The sequence below is a fragment of the Aptenodytes patagonicus genome, chromosome 1, assembly GCF_965638725.1.
Source record: "Aptenodytes patagonicus chromosome 1, bAptPat1.pri.cur, whole genome shotgun sequence".
In the NCBI taxonomy this organism is placed as follows: domain Eukaryota; kingdom Metazoa; phylum Chordata; class Aves; order Sphenisciformes; family Spheniscidae; genus Aptenodytes; species Aptenodytes patagonicus.
The window spans coordinates 14595866-14611189 of NC_134949.1; the positions used below are offsets into that span (position 1 = coordinate 14595866).

At 42.4% G+C, this 15324-nt stretch overlaps 1 protein-coding gene across 5 annotated transcripts in view; it reads right to left on the bottom strand.

Moving 5' to 3' along the window:
• Positions 1–200: 200 nt before the first annotated feature.
• SRPK2 (SRSF protein kinase 2) overlaps positions 201–15324 on the bottom strand; it is a 161368-nt gene continuing 146244 nt past the window's right edge. For 3 of the 5 annotated variants that reach the window (XM_076328373.1, XM_076328394.1, XM_076328384.1), the window contains exons 14-17: positions 9082–9151; positions 8282–8374; positions 7757–7849; positions 201–1851 (exon numbers count right to left, since the gene is read on the bottom strand). In XM_076328373.1, the coding sequence (XP_076184488.1) occupies positions 1667–1851; positions 7757–7849; positions 8282–8374; positions 9082–9151 (441 nt within the window). In that variant the 3' untranslated portion in view covers positions 201–1666. The remainder of the gene's footprint in view (positions 1852–7756; positions 7850–8281; positions 8375–9081; positions 9152–15324) is intronic. The other 2 variants (XM_076328415.1, XM_076328404.1) reach the window with 2 other exon arrangements.

The window sequence follows — 15324 nt, forward strand, 5'->3', positions numbered from 1 at the left end:
CGTGCCATGTTACCCTTCGGGATGCTCTGCTTTACACCAGGTGATGTATCTTCTACATTAACACAGAAAGCTGCTTTTCACTTTGGTCAGGCTAAAACACCCCCCCCACTCACACACGCATCCCCCCAGTGACACGGACCTCTAGCAAACAAACGGTCAGAGTCATGGCTAGCAAAGATTCCAATGACCAGCACACTGTCTGAAAAAACAAAACACTTTAATTAGACAACTGCAAGCACCTCAAACAACTGGTTATTGTTACAGCATGGGGCTATCTTCTCACAATCTAGTTATTGCAAAGGCATGTGAATAATTTCATATGGACAAAGTCAAGAAAAAGTGGCACCGTAGTTACATGAAGATCAGAAGTAAGCTTACATTCATCCCACTGACTTCTAAAAGAGGCCGAAAACACACCTCCATACTGTACATTCTAAAATCTGTATTGCCTATAAGCTTCAGTCTATGCAGCTTTTTTTTCCTAGGAAACACTAATTGTTGCGTGCAACTTACTCACAGCGGGTAATCGTATGTCTAGTTATGGGAAAAAATAAAGCTAGTGCAATTTGTTTTAGAAACATGTAAAGCTATGAATGGAATGAGCATGATCTCGCTTCGTGGATTATTTTACCCACTGCACTGTAAATATTTGCAGCTATATCCTTCCTTAACTGATTCCAAGCACACACTTTTATTATAAAAGATCAGTAATTCTACACAGAGAGTGGTTCTCATGCTCGACTTTTAATTTTTTTTTTCCTTAAGGTATAGTACAACTTACAGTGCTTATAAAAAGGCAACACCATATGGTACCATGTCGTCACTATCACATTGTAAGGGAAATTGCTGTTTTTCTTTTCTTAAAAGCACTTAAAATAGGCAAAAGTTCTAAAAGGGAGTGCTAAATGATAATGCATACTTTATTAGAAAGAAGTCTAGCCTTCCTTTAAAGTGCCTTTTGGGGAATGAAATCCTGTAAACCAGAGCCACTTTGTTTAAAATCCAATGAACGGGAACTGCTACAGAATAGAAAGTTTACACAATTCCTTAAAGCAGTTTAAAGTCCACTACATGCAATTGGTTTGCTATAAAGCTCTCTAAAACTTAGTCGCTTTACTCTGAAATTGAGTCCCCAGTCCCATATTTAAATGGAAATAAACATTTACAGGGTGCATTTACATACACTATAATACAAGAATGACGTCCCTTTGCCAGAAGATAAAATTGTACAATTCCTCGCTGTAACTCAGTTCTGACTTGATAAATTTCTTACGCTCGTAAATTATATAATATGCATCAGCTAAAATATTTTTTTTTTTCATAAATAGTTACAAAACTTGCCAAAACACATGGGGGGAAGTTTCCTTTGTTCAAAAATCTGACATCTGAATGCCACACAACACAAGAAACAATGCTTAAAGACACGTTAAGTGTTTTCTGAAGAAAGTGGGTGAGTAAACTACTAGCTGAAGACAAGAAGACTACCCTTCCCCAAGAACACAGTGCACAAAAAGCAAAATGTCAAACAGTACCTCAAGCAAAATAAAGGTCTGAGGATTGAAGCCAGCTCACGTGTGATCCTGCTAAAGAATTTGTGACAGTCACCATTTAGGTCCGATGCATTGGAAAGTGGTTGCTGGCTTGTTTTTACAGCTGGGAGATTCTGCTAAGAATTCAGCCACGGATGCCTAAGGCATTCTCCAGCTGAAGCACGTTTTTCTGGGACCATTTCTAGCATGGGGATCAGGAAATCTGTAAACTGTGCAGCATCTTCATGAGGCCAGCCATACTTCTCCACAAGCACATCAAAAAGACTCCAAGGTTTCAGCTTGGTAATGTGTCGGAGTTCTCCTGCAAACAGAAATATTACTGGCGTTAGAAAAATACCTCGTTACCCCTGTTAGCAACTAAGCCCTGTTTCGTTTTTCTCCCACTCTGCATTCGCAGCACCTTGACCTGGCTGAGAATCATTATTTACGAAGGGCAGCACATTGCAAGCTTGCTTGAGGTCCTCAAAGGAGACGAGTATGTCCAATGTCAAAACCAAGAAATCAGTCCCACAGCAAACTGTATGTTACACCTGGACTCTGCTGTATGCATCACTTCCGATTTTTCCTGCTGTCTTCATCCTGTCTCCCGCACACAAAGGCACGCATTCATACGCATGCTCACGCCGTGGGCAAAGAACACCGCAGGCCTTCCCTTCTTAGTCAGCCAATGAACCCAAATCTTTCTTACAAAAACCGCTCCAATCCTAAGACAGAGGTCTCGGCAACACAGGTCACTGCCTCACTACGTGGCATGTGCCGACAAAGCAACAGAGCGGTGATTCATTCCAAACCAAGCCAAGCCCAGAGGTTTGGCACTCAGAGATTCTTCTCCATCTTCCAGGCAAACACACCCACGAGGCTTGGTCTGAGTCCTGCCTGAGAAGGAAGCACCTGCTGCTCCCTACGTCTCCTTCAACCCACCACCAACACAAGCAGTGGCAGCAGCTGCAGGATTTGGGTTCCATCAAAGAGGGGGCATACAGCCAACGTGGCAATATGTTTCAGACCAAAACAAACAAAGGAGGCGAGAACCCTTCTGCCATTCAAACCAGCAATATTATCCAGGTCTATCCACAGGCCATCCGGCACGATGGGGAAGAAAGACTCTGCTGGCTGCTCCCTGCCCCTCCACTGCCATCTCCCTTCTTCCCAGGCATGTATCTGAGCCATACAGTCTCCATGTGATGCTACAAAAAGCACTTCAGAGACCCCTGTGGTGATTCTGTGATCGTCCCCTGACCTGCTGAGGGGGGTGATGGGTTCTCAGCCAACACTGGAAGCTGAACTCACCCGTAGCTTGACAAGCACACTACACCATACGGTACGGGGGCACGCAGGCCGTATTATTATTAAGCGAAGTGGTTTGGTAACTTGATTGTTGTCCCTGGCTGTAATCTACTGCCCATAAAATGCCATGAGACGTCAGCTCACGGGTCTGAGCTTCTGTACATCCCTGTGGCTACACAAGTTCCAGGGCAGGAGAAGAAACCTGTGTCTTCAGACTGCCCCTGAGTCTGAGCACCTGAATGCAATAGATGAAAACTGCCACAGGCGCAGCAGGACATGCTTCTGCGACCTCAGGCCGTAGCAGAAGGTTCTAGGCAGGGTGCAACACTTGAAAAAGCAGCTCTCCGAGTGCTATCATAAAGACCCCAAAAGAGCAAGTGTGCAAACAGTCCATCACTCGCAAGAGAGAGAGACCTGCTGGTAACAGAAAGTCAAGACGTGCTGCCCACAGCTGGCCCACTGTCCTCTTTCCTTTCCATGTCGTCGGGTAGGAGGGGTGCTGAGATAGAGAGGCATGAAAGCAGAGGGCATATCCTGCTGGTTCATGTCTGTACATTTACAGTACAAGTGTGTCCCATCAGTACCCGCGAGTCAAACAAAAAAAGGCCCTGCTTTGGGCCCATACTGACCCACGGTATGAACGGACAGAAAGGACAGCACATCTCAGAGAAGTGTGTTCATTTCCAGGCTCACTCTCAGCCCTTTAAAATCTTTGTGCAGCTCTGAAATTTAAGTGCTGAAAATCTTACCCTTTTGAAGGTTTCCAAAAGTGAATATTGGTGACTACTAACAAGAACAGGTAGTAAACTTTCTAATAAGAACGCATAAACTCAAGTATTGCCAAAAAGCAATAGAAAACAGGGACTTGTTATTGACTGCAAGCAAAAAATGGCTAAAAAGAAAAAAATCAGGCTGTGTCCATAGCTTCTCCAGCTTACAGCATTCATTGCAAGGGTTGCCATAATCATTCACCAAACTAGACTAACTTTGGGGGAGTGTGTGTGTTTACATGCAGCACTGTCTTCACCTTTGTCTTCAAATTATGTAGTTTTAGGCATCTTTCTTCCCTCAGGTTGTATAAAGTAAGATTTCAAGACAAGGCTCCTGGTGTCACTGTGGAAGCTGAGTTCATGCTGTTTGAATACTCTTCTTGTTCTGTAAAGCGGAGGTTGAAATACCCAAGCTAAGACCAGCACACCCTGGGCAGCACGACATTCTGTAGTGTTTTTCTGCTGAGGAACAAACTATTTTAGCAGTACAGGTTAAGTTTTCCACAAGAAATTCTGTGAAGATTGTAAAAGCGTTTAAGAAGATGGGATACAGTAAAAATTATCTGTGTGGGGGCCAAGAATTAAACTAGTGCTTCACTTTTCAATAAAGATCATGATGCTGACCATGGAATCAAAATAGAGTAAGTAAAACGCAATTAACACAACCGAGGTGGACGAAAAACTCAAAGAATTTATTTTAATGTGGTGGGTCCGTCTCATTTCCATCCTAAAGCACTGGAGGGCAGCACAAGAAATGGAGGTGCCTGGCAACACGTATTTTCATCTAGTTCATGAGGTTTGCACCATGTAGCTGGAGGACAGCAAGACAGTACCTACTTATTTAAGGGAAAAATGAAAAGCACAGGCCCACCGGTTTGACACCATCAGTATTCAGGGCATTAAAATGAATTTTCAAAGAAATGCTAAAAATGTCACAGTAAGTGAAAACTTCCTAACAGAAGCTCTTTATTGAGATTTTTGATAGTGAAGCACACAGGAAATATCCAGAGAGGACAACGGAGTTGTCAGAACTGTAAAACCCCTATGGCCAAAGCGGAGGCAGCAACGGACCTTCTGAAAAATGGAATGTTAAGTCAGAATGAAATTACTAAATAAATTTCTGAAGGACCTGTGAGGGGGAAGATGCTCTTTAAAAGCTTTCTCTGCTGACCATAATACAAACTCCCAGAGCTAGTCTATGAAATTTGTCAAAGACCAATTTAAGATGTGTCATCAGGCAAGAGGAGGATGGATTACTGAGCAGTAAGAAACAGATGACGTGAAGGACTGGGGAAGCAGCAGTGGGATCTAATCTGCTACTACATATTTTGAGGACATGCTCCCAAGAACTAATGCAAGAACTGCTGGTAAGGCCCCACGATACAGTAGATGGAAGCAAGGGAGGTGGAGGAGAGCCCTCTCCTTCCCTTCCAGGATATTAAATAAGCAGCAGTGCTTTTCCTTGTTACAACTTCCAACGGGCAAAGCCAGTACCTAGCCAGCATCTCACACAGGTTTAGCTCACAAGGAAACAGGGCTAGCAAATACCAGAAGAAAAATAAAAGGGACCACAGTCTAGAAAAAACAAAGGGGTTTATGTTTTAGAGCCAAAACATGTTAATCATTTTTACAGACAAAATTGCTTCCATTTTGCAATATGGAAGCACTGGAGAAAAGGACTCATTTGAGTTATTACTGGGCTCAATCAAGATGAGGCCCTAATAAAAAATATGTAAGAGTTTGTGTTATAGTGACTAAGAAGTAACTTATAAATGCTTTTCCTTCTTTAAATGCACCCTCCTATTTGAATGTCACAAACTGCTTCAGGCAATTACTGAGAAGAAGGGACTCGATCCTGCAAACCCATTAGTTGGTAACACCTTTCCTTTTGTGCCTGGGACATTCACTGGAACAATTCAGATGTTTAAAGCTTCTCTCTGAGGTTGAACTTGCTTATGGACAGCAGTTAACACCCAAATCGTGATTTCTTGATTTTCACCCAAGGCTGATGTTTTCAAAACAGGAGCCTACAGTTAGATTTCTAAGCCCATCTTTACACTACAGCGTGAAATTTTCAGAAGAGCCTCAGGCCTGTACTACATGGCCTCTGATCTCATGGCAGATGGTGCCTCTGAGGAATGTCACTGAAGTTCAGGCCCTAGAGGCCAACAGCGACACTTTGCAGTGGAAGATGCTCATGGAAGCACGTGAAACTCTCCACTTCATGGGAATTTTACAAACTGCCCTCTTCCATGCACCACAAACACTGCAGTTATTGTGTAACTGCTAGGTCATTTTAAGGTTCTATGACAACATTAGAAAATGCCAACCCATCTGGTGTAATGTGAAAATTAGGAACATGAGATACGCTTTAAGGGGGAGTCAGGCTGGGGGGTCTTTCTAATTCAGTACCTGTCTCTGACTGTGGCCACAAGAAGGGGTAGGGAGGGAGGGCAGGGGAGCATTTCTGCAGGCCCTGCCCCTCACTCCAGAAGCTGCAATCTGTCAGGGGGTGCTGGAGGATACCTCCTGCCCAGCCCTTTTACTGCTTTATACATTTACAGACCTGTCAGCCCTGAGTTTCTTCATCTCAGTCAACATGAGATTGTTTTTGAGCCTGCTGATACGGCCTCGCTCTACAACCCCCATGGCAGCAGGCTCCTGAAGCTCACTGCCTGCTGCATAGGAAAGCACTTTTAGTGGTTTTAAAGTGGTTTTAAAGCCACTCCCTGCAAGTTTCACTGGGTGTCCCCCAGCTCTCATATGGCGGGTGCTGATGAACAACAGCTCTGTTTTCAGTTTATCCACTGCCTTCCAATTTTGTAAACCTTTGTTATTCTTCCAGCAACCTTCTCCCCTCCACACTAAAAAGCTGCAGGCATTTTAGACTCCCCCATATGGCAGTTGCTCTATCTCCTTGATCATCACTTTTCCCTTCTTCGCACTGTGTTTAACGCCATTACATCCTCCTTAAGGCAATGATGGCACTCAGAGGTCCCTGCCATACCAGAAATATCCATGCACAGAACAGGCGGCTCTCATGCAAGGGGAGGAAGAATCACTGGACTGTCTCCTGCCTCATGACCCCAACCTCTTACAGCACAGCGTCGCTGCCTTAGCCCCCCCGGCACCCCACGTGCCCAATGCAGCTGGTCGGCTGGCCGGTGCTGGCCCTGCTGACAAGCTGTGTGCTCAGTCACGTGGAGTCACGGGCAAGAGGGAAGCTGCAGCACTGTTCAGCAGGAAAGCGCACTCGCCAGCTGCAGTCAACCACCCCAGATGTTCCCCCACCACATAATGGGATGCTCCTGACATACCCTGTCCCTCGATACAACACAGTGCTGTCTCACACTCAGAGGGGACAAAAGACACTTGAGGCATCACCACATCCCCTCATGTGTCAAAAACCTGTCTTAAAGAGTAGCCTGAGCAAAGACAAAGTACTAAAAGATAAAAGAACCATAAGGCCCAGTGCATTTGCTCAGCTTAATTACTTTCTTGTAGCAATTGACAAGGGTTTTAATTTTAGAGGGGTTGCACTTCTGTACAATGCCAAACACAGCTAAGTCATTGCCTATGGCTGTAGCACTCAGGCATTACGGTAATTTGGGGCATTTGAAGTGAGACAGCATGGTACACAGCAGAGCAGCTTTCTCCATCGCTCTGTCACAGAGTGATCTTTTCTGCATGCTCTCTCTTCAGGGAGGTTACGAGAGTGTGAGGATTGACTGCATGCGGCTGTGTGTCTATCACCCAGGTATTCCCTTCCCACCTCAGTTACTCCTTATCAGTAGCGTCTGCTGGACCACTATAGATGATCGAAAGTAGTTGACAGATGATTTTCCATCACGTTACAAGCTATGCATCACTTGATTCCTTACATTTACATGAACATCAGACAACAGATTCACACAGACATTTGTTAACATCCACACTTTGTTGAGTACATCCCAAAATGAATTTTAAATGAAATGTTGAAATGAATACTGCAAATTGCGGCTTTTCTCAGAAAGCCAAATTTACACCAAAGTTCTTCTTTAATAAGAGCTCTCCATTTAAACGGATATATTTCTTCAGTACCCATAAATGAACATATTCTCCTTTTGGATAGCATTATGCTTTAAATTAGTGTTGCATAAATACCGTTACCTTTTTTGGTGAAAAACTCCTTGGAATATTTCCCCAACATAGCGTATTTTCGAGGGATTTTTCCCAGCAGTTCAATGATCAATGCTATGTGGTCTGCATTGGAGAACATTGCCAGCAAAACAGAAACATACAACAGTTTAATCAGTACATTGCATGCACACACTAACACTGGCCCGGTACAGACAGAAATAGATTGATCCTGGTAAAAAAGACACGTGCTCACTGCTCAGTGGCTAATTTGGAAAGATGCTTTCAGCAAAACTTCCTTCTCAAAACAACATTTGAGTATCAGCTGCTACAAACAAGTTTTGCTATATAATTTAAAATGTACCAATAATTATTTTTCAGAATGTTTAGCTAAAAAAAGAAAACATTTGTCACAGATTCCTGTGTATTTTGTTTTTCAAAAAGAAATTTTTGTTGTGCGATTTCAGGAAATGCTCCTCAGTGGGACATGCTACAACCAGCAACAGCAATTCCACTTCTGTCTGCATCACGGCACCTTTCAAAAAGAAGAGGTACTACCTCTGCGATTGAAGAATTCCCGAGAATATTTTCCAGATAGAGCAAAGTGCCTTGGGATATTGCCTAGCAGCTCTATGATGTGTGCTATGTGGTCTATGAGGGAGAGAAAAAAAGGATACGGGAGTGGAAGGGGCAGGGAAAGGATGGGATAAAAAAGAAGAGGAAAGAAACTGGAATTAGTAAAAAATCAGAAATAGTTTCAAATCAACAATGTTTGCAGCAAATCCATGCAGAGGTTTCCAGGATCAGCAGAGCTCTGGCATCATTAGTAGCATTTAGGAACAATGAATGATGCCCACATTACCACTGCAAAGAGCATTTACAAGCAAACAAGCATGAAAATGGACAGGTATACAGATGGAAGCAGGAGTTAATTCTGATTTAAAAAAAAAATTAGTAATTGCCTAATTCAAATAAAAATACACAATGTAAACATTATTCCAGTGTCATTCTCATAAAAAGAAAATACTATAAAGTTCAAATTTGTCGTTTCTTTTCTAAACTAAAATGTTATTCTCAATCAGGTTTCCACACATATGCAATCTTACAAGACGGGCAGTTTAATTCCTTCAGGCAGTTGTTAAGTAGATGAGTATCTGCAGAAGGGAGTTTTTGCCCACCCATTGCTAGTGATGGAACTTAAAACTAAAAAGAAAAAAATCGTATTTATATTCTGAAACAGTGTGTATGAACAGTTTACTCAAATACAAAACTTAACCCCACTGTAAGCTCACTGGAAATTTAAGAAGAAGAGTGTGAAAATACACAGAAACTCATAGAATTTCTCAAAAAAGTCATACCTTCATCCCTGGAATAGTCTTCACCAGAGTGGGGTTCAAACAAATAATCTCCAGTCGCTAGCTCAAAAGCCTATAACATAACAGACATATTTATGGGTATTTCAGAAATAATGTTTCTAATCTTAAGATGTCAGCAAAACATCACAACTATCTCAGAACCAAGAGGGAATGAACACTCAAAGCTCAAGGCCTACAACAGGATCCGAGACTGAGGAGAGGCCACTTACCTGGGGACCATCATTCCTGCACTGCAACGACAGCATGAACCCAGGCTCTGGACAGAGCCCCATATTCAGCCCCAAGCACACCCCGTCAAGTACGAGAGGCTGGAGGTTTGGCAACAGGTAGCACACCTGAATCCCAGGCGTTTCTGCCTACTCAACCAGGATGAACGAAGGAGGTGGACAAGGAGTGTGGAACTGCGGTCCCTCCCCAACCAGCAACTCCTGGGGCTCCACCGGCTAACCAGGGAGTATTTCGGTCGTGTTGCGAAGTTCAGCACCAGTCCCCAGTGGGAGGTAGCAAACAGCATCCAGCTGCGGAGGAAGCGATTCTGAACAGATGGGACTGCACAGGGGTGTGAAGGGGGCATCGGTGTAAGCTGACGTTAAACATGTTTTAACATACTATGTGCTGTCTGTTGATCATGTTAAATATGTGTAAGTTAATGAAGCTGAGAGAGAGGTATTTCTAAATATATAATAGCGAGCTACACTTGTATCTGAAGGCTATCTGCCAGAGATTGCATGTTGGGGACTGAAATAATAAAGTCTGAATCAGAAATAAAATCCATTTATAATTATAATTAATCACTTGAAATTAGCAAACAGGGTAAGCTTTCTTGATGACTCTAAATCTAGGACAGTTTTGAAAAAGGTATTTTCGTCAAAGTAAATACTGCAGTCACAGGGTAAAATACTGATACTGACATTGACAAAGGAATCCAGAGCAGACGCCGTGAACACTGATCCCTTCAGGCCATGGCAATGCTTCGATGAGATGTGAACCCTATGTTAGGTCAGGACAAAACTGAGTTTATCTTTATGGGTGTAATGCATATTAAAAGTCACAAAGCGCTGAAATAATTATGAGAGCCCACACTTGTGCACAAACATGGACTCACCTAGCCTAATTTGTTAAACTATACTCTTTCCGCTCTGGAACACCAATTACCCAGCAGCCACAGGAATCTAATTCTTTCCAGGTGGTTTAAACATCAAACTATTTTCCACCTCCAAGACCAGGGAAAGCATCTGATCCAGAAAATAATTCAAAAAATCAGAGAGAACTCCCTGGCACAGCTCTAGGAGGGGATTTCACTCCGTCAGAACGTTTACTACGAAATATTTGTCTCCTGAAAATATACACTTTTCTTCTGTTCCAATTTGTAATCTGGAGTTGTTAAATCACCTATAAATTTAACCTATTTATGGGCACTTGGCTTTTTCAAGCTGTGAACTGCAGTGTCATCCAAGTGGGCTATAGCCAAAATAATTCATTGCAATCACACACAGCAGCCAAGAAAGCAAGAATGCTCCTTGTTGACATTTCTGTTGATCCTTCGAACTGGCCTTTAATTTCTAAAGTCACTATCACTCATAAACAGTCATTCACTTTTTTTCTTATTCTACTCTCAGCTCAGGATTGAGAGTTTTCATTTTACAGCTTAAAAAAATCTGAAGGACTTCATAAATTGCCAGGTATTTAAACTGAATAAATTTTTAGAGTAACCAGAAGAGATCACTGGTAGGGGTCTCTAAACACAACATGGAGAATATTGTTATTCTCTTGAGATGAGACTGAGAAGCCCTAAGTGTCCCCTCTGTATCTCAAGGGAATATATTCACTGGAAGAGCTGGACCAGCTTTCCTAGGAGAACACATGCTGATGGGGCTGATTTCTGAGGACATTGAGAAACTCATTGCTATTTAACGCAGATTCCTGAAGAACAACAGAAATGTAGTTGAATTTAGCCACAAAGGTGGACTCCAAAAGAATACAGCTTCTGCCCCAAAAAATGAAGTATTAATAGCTCAGTATGTCTGCGTGGGACTAGAAAGATTAAATTGGAAAAACTGTAAAAACCGTTCATACAGAAGCACAAGAAGTAAGCATACCACTGCGATACACTGAATTTTAGATGTTTGTATGTAATAAGAGCTGCAAGCTCGCATAGATTTGGGATATTTATACCACCCTTTTGCTGAAGAGAAACTAAAGCTTTTCAAAATGCTGCTGCTGCTTCTATTTTCCTTTTTGTATAGCTTTGACTCCATGCCCAGCATGGGCTGGAGCCGCAGCGTCTCAGACATTTGATTTCCTGACTCTCTTTAAAGGACTCTGCCCCGAGAACGAAGAAACTTCTGACTCGGATGCACACAGGGACAGCCCAGAGACAGCCTTGCCTTTTGGGTGCTGTGATAAATATCTGCAATAATACTTCTTAGCATTCACGCAGGACAATGTCTCACAGGTTTATCTGTAGCAACCTGGTAATATGTTCCTAGACATTTGTAGGATGGACTGGCTACATAGCACAAGATAAATGAAATTAATTGGGCCTCATTTAAAAAAGAATAAATCCTTGATCTAGGTTTTTATTGTAAAGTAAAAGAATCAGCATTAAAAACGCATTAATAAGCAGGTAAATAGCCATAAGAAGGACAATGACACCTCTGGATTCTATCAGTCAGAGTTCTGCTCTTTAAACTCATGTCCAAAGGTGTGGTGCACCAGAAAGCACGTGCAGTCCTGTTAGTGAGTCAGTGCCACCGAAAGAGCAGCTCTCTGCTGCTGGTACTCAGAACTATGGTTTTGGCAATGCACTGCTGCTTTGGACTTCCTGAGCACTTCTCAGTACTTATTAACACTTTGCACCCAACTGTAGGTACATAAAACCACCCAGTCTCCAGTTTGTAAGTTGCTGACACTCTGTGATAAAATCAGGAGGTGGAGACCCTGAGAGCAAGTTGAACACAGGTCAGCAGTGCACTCTCATGGTAATGCAGGCTAACCACGTACTGGGCTGTATGTAGCAAGTGTGTTACCAACCCTCGGTGGGAAGTGACTTCCCCTCTCCTCAGCACACACATCTGCATCTGCAGACCTGTGACCAGTTTGGGGCCACCAGTATGAGAGAGATCCTGCCAAACTGGAGAAAGACCAGGGAGGACCTCTAAGATGTCAGGAGGCTGAGCAGAGGATGCAGGAGGAGAGGCTGGTGGGGCTGTGTTTGTTCAGGTTGGAAAAGGGAAGGAGAAGGGGGGATTTAATTGCTGCACTCCACTGCCTGAAAAGCAGTACACAGAGAAGACCAAGATACACTCTTCTCAATGAAAGGACAACAGAGAACAGACACAAGCAGCAAGATGGGAAATTCCAACCGGATACGAGGAAAAAAATTCTTCAGCGAGATTGGCCAAGCACTGGGACAGGCTGCCTAGAAAGGCTGTGGAAATGCCATCCTGACAGATATGTACACCTCAACTGGATGAGGCTCTGAGTAACCTCATCTAACCTTGACATTAACCCTGGTTCAAGCAGGAGGTAGACTACTAGAGATCCCTTTCAACCTACATCTGGCTTTTATTTCTATGATGCTACAAATACAGATTTATCATATTTACTTACTTACTTTCCCTTTGAAAGTATTAATTTATAAAAACTAGTTTCTTGACAGAAACTCCAACTTTGAATTACCATGATTTTTTTTACTTAATGTTGACATTTATCTCAACAGAAATCAGCATTTCAATTATTATATGGAGATAACATGAGATACAGCACACTCAACATATGGCACAAAAGCCCAAGGCAATCATCCATCCTTACTGACTGTACTGGCAATCGCTACTTATCACTTTCCCAAGGTTATCGCAGAAAAACAGTCTAGACTGCTTTCCTCCATTTGCAGATGGAGAACCTTTCATATAAATGGTCACACTGCTGCTTTTGTAGGCTCTGGAGAGGCTATAATTCCTTTCCTGCCATGCAATTGTATATGAACCTACCACAATACTAAACTGTTAGCATCACTATCGTATATTACGGATCCATATCTAATCACACAATTGGAAACAGCTACATTTTCACTATGTGACAGCTGTGTACTCAGTCTGATGATTGAAAATGGATGCATGCCTAGGGAAAGCTGTCTGGGAGAGGACTGGAAGAACAATTCACTTGGACTGCATCAGCCTCCCTGAATTCCTCTTATGAAGTCCCAGCTGAAAAAGGACAAACTATAGGCCAGAATTATTATTTTGACAGACAAGATCCAGCTCTTGGCCAGAGTTTCTCTGCTCCAGCTGAAATGAAGAGCTGTGAATGAGAAGATTCTAACTGCTTTAAAAATAGGCTTAGTTTTAAGAATGCTGTTCCACAGGTAAGTGGGAGCATGGGAAGAGAGCAAAAAGCTTTTTGAGATATGCATACCAGCTGACAGTTTGTTCTCCCATGGACATCTCCCTCTGAAAAGCCAGGCAATGGAAAGAATATAAAAGGCATTTTGCATGGTTAGTGCTTGGTAAGAAAGGCCAGATATACAAAACGCAGACATGCATGGGATGCTTGAAAAGGAAATAGGTTTCTATTATTTGCTGTACTCCAATCTCAGAATCATGCACAGGCTGAGTGGTTGCTTTGGAAAGTCAGTTTCTCTGGAAAATCATTTTCTTTTGAATGTTTCAGGTTGTCCACCCACCACCTTCAAAAACGGTGTACAGTGATTAATAACAGCATTTTGTACTGTATCTGCCTACTGAAATATATGTGCATAGTGACTTCAAGTTTTTGTCTTCTCTCAACCAGATTTTTGATTTTCCATTTTTCCTCAAAATACTGCTTCTGTGCAGACTGAGGTTTGTCATCACACCTTCAGTATGTGCCACTCACACATACTAGCATGATGATACTCATGATCCCATGGAGACAAGATCATTTTTTCCCCGCTTACAACACAGGAAGAGTAGTTAAGACAGTTACCTCTTCACTCCACATTAGAGGACATTATGCAGAGAAGTAAATTGGGGGCTGAACTACAAGCACTTACATGTAGGTTTAATTTTAACAACATAAGTTACTATATTCTGCTCATTCTTCATTCTGTCCCTCTGAGTTTTCTCACATGAATAGAAACGCTCGTAATAAAAAACAAATAAAAATCACCCCTGTAAGCTTGGTCACCTTTTAATAGCATCTCCCTCATTTTGAAAGTTGTTTGCCTGCCCCCTTTCCCTCTCACCCCGGTACTATTTTCTTTCATCATTTGTATTCTCTTTGAGTAGATAAAACACCAAGTACAATTTTCTCCTTCTCTGACTTCCTGCCAATCTACAGCTATGATCTATTTGCTAGTTCTTATTATAAAAAGAAGATATTTCAGGAATCACAACTCACCACAAAAGCCACCTCAGATGAGTGTTAAAAACACAGTCTCGTTATGTCCTAGCTTGTGACACAGTCATCTCCTCCCCGCAGCTCAAACAAGACTGTACATAATGAACAACAGAAGTCAGATGATGAGACTCATCATTTCAGGTGCTTTTCCTGTCTCCAATCCAAAGAGCATAAAGAAGGAAAAGCAGTGGAATCATGGTGCTTGCAGTCATTTCCAGGAGCAATACAAAGGGATGCCCTCTGCCAGTAGTAACTCCCTTATCTTGCCAGGATTTCTTGGCAGCAGCAGTGGAGTACTGTGTTCCATGATTTTTGAGATTTAGGAAATGCTAAATGATGCAGGGCCTGTTCAGTTTCTGCTCCACAGAAAGCGACCCTCCCAATACTGCAAATGTGGAAATTAGCCTGATAAAATTAAATGATCAAGGGTGGTTTCAATCCTGTCAAATGCTGGCTCCAAATCTCTTCCTTTTTTTGGGTGAAAATGAGAGATGCATCTCCCTGTTGGCATAATTAAAATAGGGTTTAGTACAGCAAGGGAACACAGAATTTTCTAGAATTTAATAAATGTGGAGAGAGACTCCCAGAGTCTAGCTTTCCATGAGAGCAGCTGAGTATCCCACTTAAATGGCCACATTGTTAAAAGAAAAAGAAAGGACACTGTGCAATTTCCTTAGCAAAACTTGTAAATGTCCAGCAAGCACTCAGGCCTAGGTCACCAAAGTCTGGGAAAAAAATTTAAGTCACACTTTGTTGCATTCTTTGCTGAGCACAGAACAAGTGAACAACTCTGTCATAGTCTGGAAAAGCCCACTGGCACCTAACTTCTTTCATTAGCTTCACAGC